Source organism: Quercus robur, chromosome 11 (genome assembly GCF_932294415.1).
Source record: "Quercus robur chromosome 11, dhQueRobu3.1, whole genome shotgun sequence".
NCBI lineage: Eukaryota > Viridiplantae > Streptophyta > Magnoliopsida > Fagales > Fagaceae > Quercus > Quercus robur.
Genome location: NC_065544.1, coordinates 9,961,778 through 9,978,864, shown reverse-complemented (window position 1 = coordinate 9,978,864; position 17,087 = coordinate 9,961,778). Strand labels below are relative to the sequence as shown.

Sequence of the window (17,087 nt, the reverse complement as noted above, 5' to 3'; positions counted from 1 at the left end):
TGATGGGCTATTCCAAGCTCAGGCCCGTCCGAGGAGCGTCCTGTCCAACGGAAAGCCTCATATGAAGTTCTATTCAACCCCAATAGCGTCAAGGAAACCTGTCCGAGGAGTAACTCCTCCTCGGACATCACGAAGCCCAGACGAGAAGCTCTGCTCAGCCATTTCAGCTCACCTTCCCCAACATAAAAAACGAATTAAATTCAAAATATCTCACGGAAGGCTACCACCACATTAATTGCGCCCCAACCACCCTCTTGGCCGCATTAATGAGGAAAAGACCCCTGAACAGTGCCGCCTTGGCCTCTGCAACTCACAAAGGGTCTGATGAGGGCGTCTGATGGGACAGGTGCTCGAGTGGATGCTTGGATGACTAACAGGTGTAAGGCTGGGATGAAAAGGAGAGAAATATATAATGTAATGAAGTCCCTCAAAGAAGGGACGGCAGAATTGTAAGAGGAACAAGAGAAATAAAATCAGACTTGAAGAATCCTTCTTTACGTTCTTATTTCTCTCTGTAAACAGTACACTACATGCATCAGATTTGCTAGTTTCACTGAGGCCAAGCTCTTTAACCCATTCTCTACAAGTATTTATTGTGGGTTGTGCTTTGGGCCGAGGCCTGATCAACAGAAGTTGGGCCAGGAAAATCGTGCAACCACAATTGGCGCCGTCTGTGGGAAGAGCTAGGGCATCAGCTAGTGCAACAGTCGAGCATGGAAGAATTAGATCCGCACCAGGAGGATCCTCACCAAGCCAACTCCCAACGAACACAACCCGCCGAGTCCCAGAGACAGAATAATCCAACCAACCCAGGAGGCAGGGGGAATCGTGAGGGGAGTGCGCATACCACCCGGACGAGCCAGAGTCACACTCAGACAGGAAGTCATGTGTCTCAGAGGCGAAATAGTCACCAGGCCATGCAGCGGGAGATAGATGACTTAAAAATGAAGTTACGACGTGTACAACGAAGACGATCTCCCTCTGACTCAGGTGAGTCTTCCAATGCGGAGGACATAAGCTACAGACGAAGGTCAAGGACCCCCCCAAGCGAGACCTTTTCTTACGTAAAGGAACCACGCCCGGTACGGAAGTATGAGAGCCCACCCAGCAAAGGTTCGGGGAGCGACGCCATGAAGAAGGCGTTGGACCAGGTTTCAAGATCACCCTTCACGAATAGAATCGAAGGGGCTAAGATGCCAAGACGCTTCAACCAACCGGCGTTCGCCATTTATCACGGCAAAGCAGACCCGGTGGAGCACGTGAGTCAGTTTAATCAAAAGATGGCAATTTACTCGCAAAACGAGGCCCTGATGTGCAAAATCTTCCCTTCAAGCTTGGGATCGATGGCGATGAGATGGTTCAACAACCTGAAGACAAACTCCGTGGGCTCCTACAAGCAGCTCACCCAAGCTTTTTGCTCCCGTTTCATTACAAACACTAGAGTCCCTCGACCTCTCAGTTCGCTGCTGTCCTTGTCCATGCATGAAGGAGAAACCCTGAAAGCGTATTCGGATAGGTATTGGGAGGTGTATAACGATTTAGATGACAACCATGATAACATTGCCATTAGCACATTCACAAGTGGCCTCCCCACCGCGCATGGCTTAAGGAAATCCCTCACCGGGAAACCAGCTACTGACGTCCAACAGCTGATGGATAGGATCGACAAGTACAAAAGAGTGGAGGAGGATCAGCTGCAAGGGAAGGGCAAGGAGAAGGTCGTCCCCTTTAAGACAAATGATTTCAGAATGGAACGTCACAATCCTGGTCAGCCGAGGAGAGATTTTCCGCGACAGGCTGGGCAGAGCACCCCGCAAACAGTGAATACCGTATTCAGAGAGCCAGTACAACAAGTATTGGAGAAAATAAGGGATGAACCCTATTTCAGATGGCCGGGAAAGATGGCTGGAAACCCTGCCAATCGTAATCAGAACCTGTACTGCCAATATCATCAGGACCACGGGCATACTACTGAGGACTGCAGGAGTCTGTGGAATCACCTAAATCAATTGGTCCGAGAAGGAAGGCTACGTCACCTGCTGCACCCATCAAGCGGCCATCCCGGCCAAGCAGCACAAGAGCCTCGAAGGGACGTGTCTTTAAGACCCCCCACCGGGACGATACATGTCATCCTCGCTGCACCAGGAAGAACTGGGCCGCCCATCCCAAGGGTACTAGCCGTGGATCATTTCCCCTACATGGGCAGGCAAAGAGAACCCAAGAGGTTAAAAAAGGGAAGCTCTTTGATACTGGGATTCTCGGATGAGGATAAAGAAGGAACAATTCAACCTCACGATGATGCCTTGGTGGTCACCTTGCGGATTGGGGGTTTTGATGTTAAAAGGGTGTTAGTAGATTCGGGAAGTGCGGTGGAGATAATGTACCCCGACCTATACAAGGGGCTAAACTTGACACCAGAAGATTTAACAGCTTATAATTCCCCCCTCCTCAGCTTTGAGGGGAAGCTTGTCACGCCAAAGGGGCTAATCCGACTGCCCGTACAGACCGGGATGGAAGTGGTGGAGGTGAATTTTATCGTGGTCGACGCTTATTCACCCTACACTGCGATAGTTGCAAGGCCATGGATCCACAGCCTAGAGGCCGTGACCTCCACACTTCACCAGAAAGTGAAATATCCATCCCAAGGACGAGTAGAAGAGATTCGAGGAGATCAGGCCGTGGCCAGGAAGTGTGTGGTGGCCGCCGTTTTACATCGGCCCTTGGTCGAGACCTCGGACTCAAAAAGCTTATAGCAACCAGCCTCCTCGGTGAAGCATAACGAGGGGCTGGCCGAGGAGATGAGGTGTGAAGGCCTAGATAAGATTGCTGTCAGTGATGACCCGGAGAAGTTCTTCCAGGTCGGCTCCGAATTGCCCTCTCAAGAAAAGGAGGAACTGGTCAGATTTCTCAGAGAAAACGTCGATGTATTCGCTTGGGACACCTACGATGCCCCGGGAGTCGATCCCAGCCTTATTTGTCACCACTTGAACGTCAACCCCTCTGCTACTCCGAGGAAGCAGCCACCCCGACGCCCTTCAAAAGAGCACGCTAGTGCCGTGAGAGACGAGGTGGAAAATTAAAAAGGGCAGGGGCTATCAAAGAGGTCTTTTATCCCGAATGGTTGGCAAACACAGTGGTGGTAAGGAAGAAGACGGGGAAGTGGAGGGTCTGCGTAGACTTCACGGACCTGAACAAGGCGTGCCCCAAGGACCCATTCCCCCTACCCAAAATTGACCGATTGGTGGACGCAACCGTGGGGCACCCTCGAATGAATTTCCTGGACGCCTTCCAAGGCTATCATCAGATACCCCTTGCGCTAGAGGACCAAGAGAAAACGGCTTTCATGACGCCCATCGGAAATTATCATTATAAGGTGATGCCTTTCGGGCTAAAGAATGCGGGTTCGACATACCAAAGGATGATGACTCGGATGTTCGAGCCACAACTGGGCAAAATCATTGAGGTGTATATAGACGATATGGTCGTGAAGAGCAAAAGGGTGTCCGAACACGTGAAAGACCTTGGAACCATCTTCGCTATCTTGAGGGAGCACCGCTTGCGGCTAAATGCCTCCAAATGCTCGTTCGGAGTCGGGTCTGGGAAATTCCTAGGGTACATGGTCACCCACAGGGGAATAGAAGTAAGTCCTGACCAAATCAAAACCATTAACAGCCTACAGACTCCTCGGAACCCGAAGGAAGTGTAGAAGCTCACTGGCATGATTGCGGCGTTAAGCCGGTTCATATCACGATCGGCGGATCGATGTCGGCCTTTTTACCTCCTGCTAAACAAGTGGAAGGAGTTCAAATGGTCGGAGGATTGCGTTCAGGCTTTCCAGCAGCTTAAAGACTACCTGTCCCGACCACCCATCATGTCCAGTCCTGAGGCAGACGAGGTGCTGTTTGCCTACATCGCCGTAGCTCCCCACGCCGTAAGCCTGGTACTAATACGGGATGACAATGGGGTACAGCGGCCGGTGTACTATGTGAGCAGGTCACTACATGAAGCCGAGGTGCGATACCTACCCTTAGAAAAGGCAATTTTGGCGATAGTGCATGCAACCCGGAAGCTTCCTCATTACTTTCAGGCGCACACGGTCATCGTCCTGACTCAGCTTCCACTTCGAGCCGTGCTTCGAAGTGCTGACTACACAGGAAGGATCGCCATGTGGAGTGCTCTTCTGGGGGCTTTTGATATTAAATATATGCCCAGACCCTCCATCAAAGGACAGGTCCTCGCGGACTTGGTAGCCGAATTTGCTGAGCCCTCTATAGAAACGGTGACTGAGAAGAAAAATCTGTGCGGAAATCTGGTCGGCGCGATTTCGGCCGGGGAAGCCATGCATTGGAAGGTCTACGTGGATGGTGCGGCCAACCAGAGAGGATCAGGAGTTGGGATAGTTTTAATATCGCCAGACGGCGCTATCATTGAAAAGTCATTACGACTCGGATTCTCGGCTACGAACAATGAAGCCGAATACGAAGCCTTATTTCAAGGAATGGCAATGGTTCAAAGGTTGGGTGGAAGAATAATAGAAGCCTTCTCGGACTCCAGATTAGTGGTCGGACAAGTGATGGGAGAACTGGAAGCTCGAGATACTAGGATGCAAGAGTATCTGGGACAAGTCAAACGGCTACAGGAGAGTTTTGAATCCTTCCGTTTAACGCACATCTCCAGGAGCGTAAACACTCATGCAGACTCGCTCGCCACTCTTGCCACGTCCTCGGCACATAATTTACCACGAGTAATCCTGGTCGAAGATCTAGTTAAGGCCAGTCCCATCAGTGGAAATCCAACCCAAGTCCATCAGATAAGACAGAGCCCCAGTTGGATGGACCCCCTCAGGAATTTCCTCCAAAATGAGATCCTACCGGAGGAAAGACTAGAAGCCGAGAAGATACGTAGAAAGGCTCCTCGTTTTTGGCTATCAGAGGACCACAAGCTTTATCGGCGCTCATACTCTGGACCGTACCTGCTCTGTGTACATCCAGAGGAGTCCGAGTCTCTTCTTGAAGAGTTGCATGAGGGAGTATGTGGAAGTCACACCGGAGGAAGATCGTTGGCGCACAGGGCACTCACCCAAGGATACTGGTGGCCGAACATGCAGAGACAAGCCCAGGAATACGCTAAGAAATGCGATCAGTGCCAAAGATTCGCCCCAAATATCCACCAACCCGGAGGGGTTCTCAACCCACTCTCCAGTCCATGGCCGTTCGCGCAATGGGGTCTTGATATTGTCGGACCTTTCCCAAAGGCTGCGGGGAACAAGTGATACATTATAGTCGGAACCGATTATTTCACTAAATGGGTGGAGGCTGAGCCTTTGGCCAACATCAGGGACGTGGACGCCCAAAAATTCATCTGGAAGAACATTATCACCCGCTTCGGAACTCCGAGAACACTCATTTCCGACAATGGACTTCAGTTTGACAGCAAGAATTTTAGGGAGTATTGCCGTGAGTTTGGGATCATTAATCGATATTCCACTCCCGCATACCCCCAGGGAAATGGGCAAGTCGAGGCCGTGAATAAGGTCATAGTGAACGGGTTGAAGAAAAGACTGGATGAGTCAAAGGGGAGATGGGTAGAAGAACTGCCGCACGTCTTATGGACATATCGGACAACGCCGCGGCGTTCCACCGGTGAAACTCCTTTCTCAATGACTTACGGGGCAGAGGCAGTGCTTCCAATCGAGAACAACTTCCCCACGTTAAGGTCTAGTTCGTTTACCCCAGGTGATAACGATGAGTTGTTAGGAAGCAGTCTGGACCTAGCCGAGGAAAGAAGGGAAAAGGCCACGATTCACATGGCCTATTATCACCAGAAGCTAAGACAAGGGTATGATGCTAACGTCAAACTGCGGCCTCTGGGTCCAGGTGATCTCGTGATGAGGAAGATTCTTGGCAGCGCAAAGAACCCCTCTTGGGGCAAGTTGGGGCCCAATTGGGAGGGACCATACCGTGTCACATCCGTGGCCGGAATAGGCGCCTACTACCTGGAGGATTTGGATGAAAAAGCTGTACCACGACCACGGAATGTAAATAACCTCAGGAGGTATTATTATTAATAAAAATGGCTTAGCATACTTTCTCTTTCATGACTATTTGCCGCTTGCCAGTCTACATTACGATTATTTATAAGTTTTAAACAGAACCCAAGTCCTGCATGGCTCCTCGGACCACAGACTTGGGGGAAATTAATACTTAAGCCGATTATTTACAAGTTTTAAACAGAACCCAAGTCCTGCATGGCTCCTCGGACCACAGACTTGGGGGAAATTAATACTTAAGCCGATTATTTACAAGTTTTAAACAGAAGCCAAGTCCTGCATGGCTCCTCGGACCACAGACTTGGGGGAAATTGTTACTTAAGCCAACTATTCATAAGTTGTAAACAAAACCAAAGTCCTGCATGGCTCCTCGGACCACAGACTTTTGGGGAAGTTATTACTCATGACAGCTCATAGTTTTAAACAGAACCTAAGTCCTGCATGGCTCCTCGGACCACAGACTCTAGGGGAAATTATTACTCATGACAAGTCATAGTTTTAAGCAGAACCTAAGTCCTGCCTGGCTCCTCGGACCATAGACTTTTGGGGAGATTATTACTTGTGATAGATTGGGAGATTGTTACTTAAAGGAAATCACTTTTAATACATGCGCACCGTCTAACACCATCGCGACCCTCGAATGAGCAACCCAAAAACTCATTTTCATTTTTAACCGTTTGCCTGTATCTACCTCGTTGCAAATGTTTAACGCTATTGACGTACATTCTTAGTAAGCAAAACGAACATTTTATATTAATAGTCCGAGTACATTAAAAGGAGAGGTCCTTACAAAAGAATGAAAAAACAAAGACAACTCAAAAAAAAAAAAAAAAAAAAAAAAAAAAAAAAAAAAAGGAGGCTAATCCTTGGCGGGAGAGTCTTCTTTCTGCTCGGGCTGAGGAGGAGGAACCTCAATGGTAGAGTCTGTGGCAGGAACCTTGGCCACATCAGACACAAGGACGGCATCAGGCACCGCCAGGTCTTGCTCTGAAACGACTTGGGCTTCATCAGGCCTAGCTCGGATCTCCGGAGGATAGAAGACGCTCTCGGGCAGCCTTAGGGCCGAATCCGCAGGAACTCCTGCAGCGTCGAGAGCATGAGCCCATGAAATGTCGCAGTACTCCCTGCACACCTCAGGGATCTCCTCGGACAGCCTGGCCTCAGTCTCTTCGGCCCCAGGCTGACGAGCAGCATTCTTCTCAGCCTCTGTGGCCTCTCGGATCAGCTGGGCCTCCTCCCTTGCCAGCCTCAGCTCATCCTCCGCCTTTTGCAGGGCAGTCCTGAGATCCTGCACTGCCTGCCTCTCGCTGTTAAGGTTAAGCTGAGCCGTGTACAGTTGTTTGCGCTGGTCCTCCGCCTGATCCTCGGCACTCTTCAAGCCAGCCTCTGCACTTTTACGTCGGTTCTCCGAATCCTTGTACTCAGCCGTGAGTTTAGTATGATCATGCCTGAGGGACCCCAAGGCTTTCTCCACCTCTGTCCGAGCCTGGGTCTCAGCCTCAGCCAGGTTGCGGCTATTACGGCAAAACTCCTCAGCGACAAAGACCTGCTGAGTAATCTGCAGACAAGACAAAAGCGTCCTTAAAAGAAAAATATATAATCTAACAGGAGCAAGTAAATGGGCAGAACAGTAAAAGGATTGCTTACCAGCGCGAGATCCCTTTTGAGGGATAGAAAGAGCTCGGACTGGGTGCACCGCCTATAGGCCTCCATGTCCCGAGGAAGAAGTAGGGGCTGCTCCAAGGCCTCCGCCACGTACCCTGCCCGGCCTCGATTATACTCTCGGACTGAAGCAGTGTAAGGAATGGCGAGCCCATCCAGCTCCAACTTTGGGTCCCATTGACGAGGGGCGGTGCGTACTTCAGCAAGGTTCCCCTCATCCCTACTATCCGAGGAGGTGCCCCTTCTGCTCCTCGGCGCCCGTGTGGTTTTCTGCTGCTTGGCCGGCTGGACAGCCACCTCGCCCTCCTCAGGCGTGTCCACCGGCCTCTTCTTCTTCAGGTCCGGGATAACCTTAAGACCAGGGTCCGAGACGCCCTGGGGGACCACCAGGGGAAGGGTCTTGGCCTGAGATGGAGTTGGCCCCTTCGAAGATTGACCCTTTGGTGACTGACCTTTCCCCCTGGAGGACATCAACTCCTTCAAGGACTTCCCTTTTCCTGCCATGGGCTCGGCCTCTTCGTCTGAGGTATCGTCCGAGCAGATAACAATTGGGGGAACACCAACTGCAGAATGTCGGTCCTGCTCGGCTTCAGGATTGGAAGGCTCCCCTAAAGGATTTTGCTGAATTTCCTCCTCGAAGTAAAACTCGTCTATTTCTGCCTCAAGAGAAAGACGGGAAGATTCAGTTTCTTCTTCAATCAGAGCAGCCGCGCCAGGCTCATTTACCGGAGGAAGCTGCTCCGCTAAGTAAGGATTCCTGACCCCAGGCAGCACTACTGGTGGCAAATCGTGTGGAGCTAGGAACCCGTCTCGGGACACGTCAATCCTAGCCAACCTCGGACTGCCCGCCCTTATAGCGTGACCAATTGCTTGGAAAGCCCTGCTCAGAGGTTGATAGCCCAAAACCAAATGGGCCGCACGCAACTGTCTGTCCTCGGTAACGTAAATCTCCGACCTGAGAAGATAATTCAGCGCTGGCACATTCGTAAGGTCTATCCGAGGAGCGACGTGAATTTTTTCTGCGAACAACCAAGAAAAGTGAGGTCAGGTCATGAAATTTTCCAATTACAAAGAAAGCAAAAAAAATATATATAATAATAATCCCTCAACACTAAATCCTTTCCCCAAAAAGGACCAATCCTAAAAGCGCCGCACCTGGTTTTCCCGCCCGAGTTGGATAGTGAATACCTTCGAACCACTCCCCAGAAGCAATGAGGAAGTCATCCTTCACGGTCTTATTAGAAACTGGAAGACAAGAGATCAACCTAACGACCTCGTTCCGGGATTTAAGATAATACCCATCATCCCCAAGGCGGTGGCATTCGTACAAATAGGCCACATCATGCCAAGTGAGGTCTAGATTCATCCGCTCGCTTAAGACATCTACACAGCCTAATATCTTGAACATATTTGGGGCACACTGATACGGCGTCAACCTATGGTTGAACAGGTATTCCCTTGTGATCCTGCGCATGGGAAGTGTCATCCCTCCCTCTATGAAAGCAATCATGGGGATAACGACTTCTCCCTCAACTCTATCGGTCAATATTCCTTCAAGAGGACAGTGCCGCAGCCCAACCCTCGGGGGAATGTGGTATTTAGCCCTAAAGGCTTCCATAGCGGCAGGAGTTTTTACTAATTTTTCGAATCTACCCATCTGAACTGAACTGAGGAAATGAAAGTAAAGACTGGAAATAAAAGTAGAGTCCGAGGAAGAAATTGAAACGGAGAGAAAGGCGAAATGTACTGGTACCTTCACAAGACGCTCAAGGGGACGCCTGGGAATCTCTCTTGGACGAAGCGCTTCACAAGAACGGCTACGGCGGCGTAACGGACGCAAATGTTCGTATATCTCTGGAGTTCTCTGGAGCCTTCTGGGGTTTGTGAAATGCAGATGAAAAAAGAAACTGAGCCCCGCTGATGTCTTATATAGCAGGGAGGAGAGAGAAAAGATCATCCCTGCCTAAAAATACGAGAAAGAGACGATGGCCGTTCGATTCACGCCAAGCCGTTGGATGAAGGGAACATAACGCCTCCAGAAGTTAATGACCACGTCTCGTAAATTGTGGCGCGTCAAAAGTAACGGTCCGCACGCGCACCCCACGATCTCCTTATTTCCCTCCACTCACAAATATCAAAACCCCGCTTTTCTCCTCGGAGGGAGGTTAAAACCGCAGTTTTGAGGGGCTATTGTGGGGCCCGGCCCAAAAATGATGGGCTATTCCAAGCTCAGGCCTGTCCGAGGAGCGTCCTGTCCAACGGAAAGCCTCATATGAAGTTCTATTCAACCCCAATAGCGTCAAGGAAACCTGTCCGAGGAGTAACTCCTCCTCGGACATCACGAAGCCCAGACGAGAAGCTCTGCTCAGCCATTTCAGCTCACCTTCCCCAACATAAAAAACGAATTAAATTCAAAATATCTCACGGAAGGCTACCACCACATTAATTGCGCCCCAACCACCCTCTTGGCCGCATTAATGAGGAAAAGACCCCTGAACAGTGCCGCCTTGGCCTCTGCAACTCACAAAGGGTCTGATGAGGGCGTCTGATGGGACAGGTGCTCGAGTGGATGCTTGGATGACTAACAGGTGTAAGGCTGGGATGAAAAGGAGAGAAATATATAATGTAATGAAGTCCCTCAAAGAAGGGACGGCAGAATTGTAAGAGGAACAAGAGAAATAAAATCAGACTTGAAGAATCCTTCTTTACGTTCTTATTTCTCTCTGTAAACAGTACACTACATGCATCAGATTTGCTAGTTTCACTGAGGCCAAGCTCTTTAACCCATTCTCTACAAGTATTTATTGTGGGTTGTGCTTTGGGCCGAGGCCTGATCAACAGAAGTTGGGCCAGGAAAATCGTGCAACCACATATATATTTTATATATCATAGTTGTGGTAAAGAGTAATGCTACAAACAAACTTTTTTACAAATTCTCATCCGGTCTTGATATCACATTTTTATCTATATTTATACTATATATAAAAGTGGATTTGTGGTGTGTTTTTATGTTAGAATCACTTTCTCTCTTTCTTGTGTGCATGGACGGAGCCATGGTTGGACCCAAAATTTTTTTAAAAAAATATTATTATATCATTTTTGTTTTAAGAGTATTGTTATAGTCACAAATTTTTTATAACATTTTTACAAACTGTTGAGGTAGCAAATTCTTATTAGTTCACATTTGGGTCCATCACTTACATTATCAACAATTTATAAACAAGTTTGTAGTTCAAATATTTTCCTCATTTTAAAGACCATTAAAAAATTTTTAAGTCTAAAATCTAAAAAAGAAATATACAAGCCCAAAAAAATTAGTACAACAACAAAAATTACAAATAGTAAAAAAAAAAAAAAAAAAAGCCTAATCAACCAATTTTACCTACAACAAACAATCTAACCTTTTAAATTTTTTTAAATAACTAGTAGCTAAGTGACAAAGTAGTAGCAAAGTCGGAGGTCGAAGTCAGTGCACATAACTAATAGCAAAGCTACCCCTAACTTTAAGTTCTAGATTTCCCTTTTTGAATTGAACTTTTATGTGGTTCAAAATATCCTCATTAATAAAGAGTAACTTCATTTGGAAATAGGACCATAATTCATAAATGTCAAATAACAAATAATAAATTTCATTTTGAATTCAAATAGAGAACTCCTAAAATTTAGGATTTTTTTGTTTATCCTTCAAGTTCAAAAAAGAAATTACAGCTACTGATTATTTTTAAAATTTATCATTTTTATTTATTTGGAAAAAATATTTTTCAAATTATAATAGATATAAATTATTAACTTTTATCCAAAAAATAGAAAAACATTTAAGTACAGGTAACATGCATGCTTAGAGGCTAGTTTTCTAATAAAGTACTAATCGCATCAGCATTTTATCAAAATAATTATGAGAAATAGCGGTAGAAAAAGGAGTAAGTTTACAGTTTATTACTCTCAATAATTTTTATAACTTGTTTACGTGGTAAATTGTAAGAAGTGGAAATAAAATTGTGCTTTACTTCAGAAAATGAGTAGAATTAGACTTTTTACTAAAAAAATTTCCAAAACAAAAGGGAAAGAAAGAAAAAGAAAAGAAAAGAAAGTGAGAGGAGACGGAGACCTTTGCTTCAGCAGATGAATCATGAAACAGGTGGGGGAAAACGTAAGCGTTGGGTTGGGACATAACTGAAAGCTCCAATCTACTTCCACGCTCCTTTGTTTCTTCCTTCCACTATAAAAAACATGAAACGGAAAAAATGGGTACAACACACTTCGACTTAGAACATTGAGAGTTGAGGATGCAAATGGAACAAATAAGCATTACTCACGGGGTCCAGGTGATCGCACCAAAACGGCATCTCGTCTTCGCCTACTACGTCAGTGGTCACGGCTTCGGCCACGCCACTCGTGTCGTCGAGGTGAACTACTTCTTCTTTTTTCACTCTTTTACTTAAAAATCTTTAAACCCGTTGTTGTTGTTGTTGTTTTTTTTTTTTTTTTTTTTTTCCACTGATTGTAAATAAGGCTACATGTTAATCTAGTCTATATAGGATTTGATTGTAAATTTGGATATTCTGTTAGTTATAAGTGGAAAATGCAAGCAAACATGGGATAAGAAAATGAATAAACTTTTTTAAAGACATAGGGATGAGTGAGAGACTGAGAGTTGCTGAAGAGAAAAATTCTGGTGCCACACCCAATTACACAACTTTGTCTATAACTCACCTATGTGGCGAGTTGTGGTTGGTGGAGGGATGATGGTGGGTTCATGTGAAGATATCCCTCTACCGACCACAACTCACCTCATGGAAGAGTTGGGGGCAAAGTTGTGTAATTGGGTGTAGCACCAGAATTACTCTCCTCAAGATGGTTTTGTAATTTATCTCGGTATTAGAGCTTGGTGGGATGACAAGTGTTTTCTATCAAAAGAAAGTGATAGGTTGTGGGTTCAAGTCCAAAATTACCCTTTTCAAAAAAAAAAAAAAGGCGTAAGACTACTTACCCTTATTTTATTTGGGTTCAAAAATCAAAACCCTATCTCCACCTTATCTCCCGTCATGTGAAAAATTCCCACTTTTTGGGTTCCACTTAATAAGTAGAGTTTAGGTCGATATGTGTAGGGGGATTGTTAGATTAAATGATTAAATTTATAATTTTTTAACAGTTTAAATTTTTGAGACAATTTGTAATATCATCAAATTTAAATTGAGGGAACAAAAAGTTTTAGAATAAAAACCTAAAATAACTTTAGTAGAAGTAGTGAAAAGGATAATGAAGTAATTGAGACTTGAGAGTATGATTTTGGACAAGACAGAATGGCACATAAGGATACATGTGGCCAATTACAATTACTCTGTTGAGGATTCATGGCCGATCACAATGTTATGGGATTAAAATTTGTTGTTTTTGTTGAAGTGGACTTGTGGTGCTTCCATGCTTAGCATGGATTTATAAATTACTAACCCAAATTATCTTTTTATTTCTTCTTGTTCAGCCAAGTGCTTTGTGAGTAGTTTCATGATTCTGATGTTGTGATCTACAGGTTGTCCGTCATCTCATTCGAGCCGGCCATGATGTTCACATGGTTACAGGCGCTCCTGACTTTGTGTTCACTTCTGAAATACAATCACCAAGACTCTTATTTCGCAAGGTTGGTTAAATTGGATAGGTTTATGGGCAAATGTGTTTATCCCTTGTCTATGCTATCGCTTAGGTTTTAAAAATGTAAATTTCATTTTGTTCTAGCTTCCACTATTCTCCCTTGATGTAGTAGTTCACATAAACAGATGATGGCATCTAGATGGCACCGAAGTAAATAGATTAAAAATTATTGTGGTTTGTATATTGTATTGAATGATTGTTTTTGTTCTAGAACCTCTTGATATGATGATATTTTCAAAATTTATCTGTTTATTCATCTTTTCCATGTATTCACGGCCTCCTGATGCTACAAAAGCAAAAAATGATGATTTCATGTACACAACACATTTAAACATACTCTTAGTCAGTAGTGAAAATAGTTTTAAATTATTTAATGCTGCGACTTCCACAAGAAACAAGTGAGTACTCTCTATTTAATAAAAGTAAGAGAAAAATTCTTATCTCTTAGTTTAGACTATTATCTTTAATATAATTGTAGCCCTAAAAGAATTATATGAATGGATTTAACCATAATCATTATAACCTTTAAATGAGTAGGCAATTTATGTTATGTTAGCTGTGTGAAATTGTGTCCGAATTGTGTTCTTGCAATAGTAATAATAAGGCATTTTGAGTGATAGCAGGTTGTGTTAGACTGTGGAGCAGTTCAAGCAGATGCTTTGACAGTTGATCCTATTGCCTCCTTGGAAAAGGTATGATGTAAATTTCAGAGTTAGTTAGCAATTGCTAAACTTTTCTCTTAAAATTATTGTTGATTTCATGTTAATGGAACATCAGTGATCATTCCCATGTCCATACTTGGCATTGGTATTCTTTCCTTTTATATTAATTTTTTTATCACTTGATTTGCTGGCTCTGTTACCATAACTTTTCTTTTGTTGGTTGACTTTTTTTATTGGCTCATTTAATGTGATCAAGTATTCCCAAATGTCAGTACTACCCCGGGCATCAGTTTTAGCAACCGAAGTTCAGTGGCTGAACTCTATCAAGGCTGACTTAGTGGTACTTGAACTGTTTCTTTTTTGGATTTTTATTTATGAGGTTGGATTTTCTGAAATGTGAAATAAGGAATCAAAATGAGATCATATCTTTTTTTTTTTTTTGGGTTGTGTCTATACAAATATTTTCTTGATCTTTCCATCATTATGAATGGCCTTCAGTCATGCTAACATTTTTATAAAGCAGATTTCAGATGTTGTTCCTATTGCATGCCGAGCAGCTGCAGATGCTGGAATTCGTTCTGTTTGCATCACCAACTTCAGGTAACTTGCTTGCACTGTTTTTCGTATGACTGAAACTTCTAATCTGAAGCTGTAAATTCTTCTATTTAAATGATCTTTGCTACAAAAACAAAATTCAAGACTTACGTAGAAGATGCTTGTAATCTTCAAATGCAGCTTTGAAATCTGACCCAATGTTTTAGAATTTAAATACTGGTGATGTATTGTGGCATGTTGGTATTAGTTAAATATTGGCGATATATCTGGGCAATATTTCACCAAAAATTATGTTATAATAGTGTATTTGGTAATTGCATTGAAATTTTATAACAATTTCAACATTGTTCTTATGCGATAATATCTGTATTTCCCAGTATTATGGCCAAGATTTTTTTGTTCAAAAATTTTCCCCTAATATTTTGAAGTACAAAATTATCCTTTATCAAAATACTGTTACATATTTTGTGTAATCAGGTTTTTGTGGACCCTAGAGATTTCTCATTTGTTTTGAGAATTAGATATAAGGTGTTAATTATATGATAATGTTTCTACTTTCTTGGGAGGAAACTGATTGAACATACATGTTTAAACCATAAAACAATAATGGACTTGTCAAGAAAAGTGATATGAAAGTTGTAGCTTTGGATGCATACTTTCTCAAATGAAGGACATTTTACAAAACCCTGGTATTATTTATCAGAGACTATAGGTTAATGTTGGAATAAGATGCAGTTGCGCAAGGGGAAGAACCAAATGACTGATTTTAGTAATGATTTTTATTTTAATTTATTATTATTATTTTGGAATGATGATGGTTGATTTTTACTAGTAATAATTTTTTTTACCGTTTGTTGTTTGATTTAGGCTCTGTTTATATATTCTTACATTTGGAGCTCTTCTCCTCTCTTAATTTTGATTTATTAAGTCTATAGAATTCTTGCAGTATGTCTTAAACCCCAATTTCCACCTTTTTTTGCTCCTTTTGAAACCTGGGCAGTTGGGATTTTATCTATGCGGAATATGTGATGGTGGCTGGATCTCACTATCAATCAGTCCTTCAGCAGGTAACCTTCAATATTTTTTGCATCTAAAAGTAATATACATTTGAGTTGTTCAAAGCTCAAGTAATTTCCATTTAAGTGGTATTAAGAACAATATATTATAGACAAGGGATTTTTCTAGATGAATCAGAAGATCTTTGGATTGCAGATATTTTGTTATCTTGCTTCCCACCTTTGTGTTTTTCATTAAATTATATATTTCCTTTAACAATGCAACAATTTTTTTTTGAAGTTGGTTGAAGGGGAAACTAGACACCCATTTTAGCATGCTAACTAATAAAACAAAAGGCACCAAGCATTCAGTTTGTAACTGAAGTAAGAGTTCTCAATCGAGTTCACCAACTTTATGTCTATCTTTACTATGCCTATGTCTTTTCGTACATATAAAATAAAACACAGAGACTTCCTTTTGGGTAGGTTCTTAGATGATTTTAAGTGGCACTTGTTTATTGGGAGGTCATATGGTTCCCTAGCCAATCAAAGGGAGTGGGAGTTTGGCACTTGACTATCTATGACTAGTGTCTAGGGAATGTGATTGTCATGGTTCGTCAATGGAAGGAATATTAATTTTGAAGTGAGAATATATTACTTGGCCAGTCTTTGGGATATTTTCTATGCTAATAACTGTTCCTAGTGTTAGACTGGTGATAGAGTTTTACCCAAGGCTGAAATTTGCCTGTGTAGAATTGTTGAGTGTTTCTCCTTTTCTGCTTTCCTGATAACATTGGACAGCTGCCAAGGATGGGATACTTACCATTGATAATCTTGTTACGAGAGGTCAATCCCTTGTTAATTGGTGTTGCATGTGTTGGTGTGATGGGGAATCTGTGGACCATCTCTTACTTCACTATAAGTTGGCTTATGCTTTGTGGTGTGAAGTTTTTCATGTGCTTGGAGTTCTTTGGGTAATGCTGAAGATGGTTAATTCTCTTTTTTTTTGGTTGTTTGGGAGAATTGGTTTGGTAAGCATCAATTAACTATCTGGAATATGATACTAGGTTGTCTATTGTGGTTAGTTTGGCAGGAACGAAATGACCGTATCTTTGAAGATAATGAGAGATATTTAAATCTTTTAAAACAACTTCTTTTTGGTACTTTATTTCAGTGGGCTCTTTTTTGGGGTCTTACACAATGTATTTCAATTACTGCCTTCTGCAATTTGTTAGCTGTTAGCTTTTTGTATTTTCTTCATATCCAAAGTGTTCATCATCATGAACATGATGTTCATTTTTTCAAAAAAAATTGTATTACCTATAAAAAAAAAAAAAAAACATTGTTCCTAGTATTGGACTGGTGGTACAGTTCACTTGGGTCCCAAAATCTGCCAATGTAAAATTGCAAAGTTTATTTACTATTATTTTTGTCGATTAGCATGCCGTCTTTTTGTTTATTGTTCTGGTAGGTCAAGTTTTTTTTGTAGTTGATTAGAGAGCCTACACTTTTTTA

The 17,087-nt window shown here is 43.3% G+C and overlaps 1 protein-coding gene across 6 annotated transcripts in view; it reads left to right on the top strand.

The window, feature by feature from the left end:
• Positions 1 to 11,805: 11,805 nt before the first annotated feature.
• The window catches only part of LOC126704574 (L-arabinokinase-like), a 52,138-nt gene continuing 46,856 nt past the window's right edge, over positions 11,806 to 17,087 (top strand). For 4 of the 6 annotated variants that reach the window (XM_050403575.1, XM_050403573.1, XM_050403574.1 and 1 more), the window contains exons 1-6: positions 11,806 to 12,117; positions 13,242 to 13,349; positions 13,984 to 14,052; positions 14,279 to 14,362; positions 14,546 to 14,622; positions 15,578 to 15,644. In XM_050403575.1, the coding sequence (XP_050259532.1) occupies positions 11,998 to 12,117; positions 13,242 to 13,349; positions 13,984 to 14,052; positions 14,279 to 14,362; positions 14,546 to 14,622; positions 15,578 to 15,644 (525 nt within the window). In that variant the 5' untranslated portion in view covers positions 11,806 to 11,997. The remainder of the gene's footprint in view (positions 12,118 to 13,241; positions 13,350 to 13,983; positions 14,053 to 14,278; positions 14,363 to 14,545; positions 14,623 to 15,577; positions 15,645 to 17,087) is intronic. The other 2 variants (XM_050403571.1, XM_050403570.1) reach the window with 1 other exon arrangement.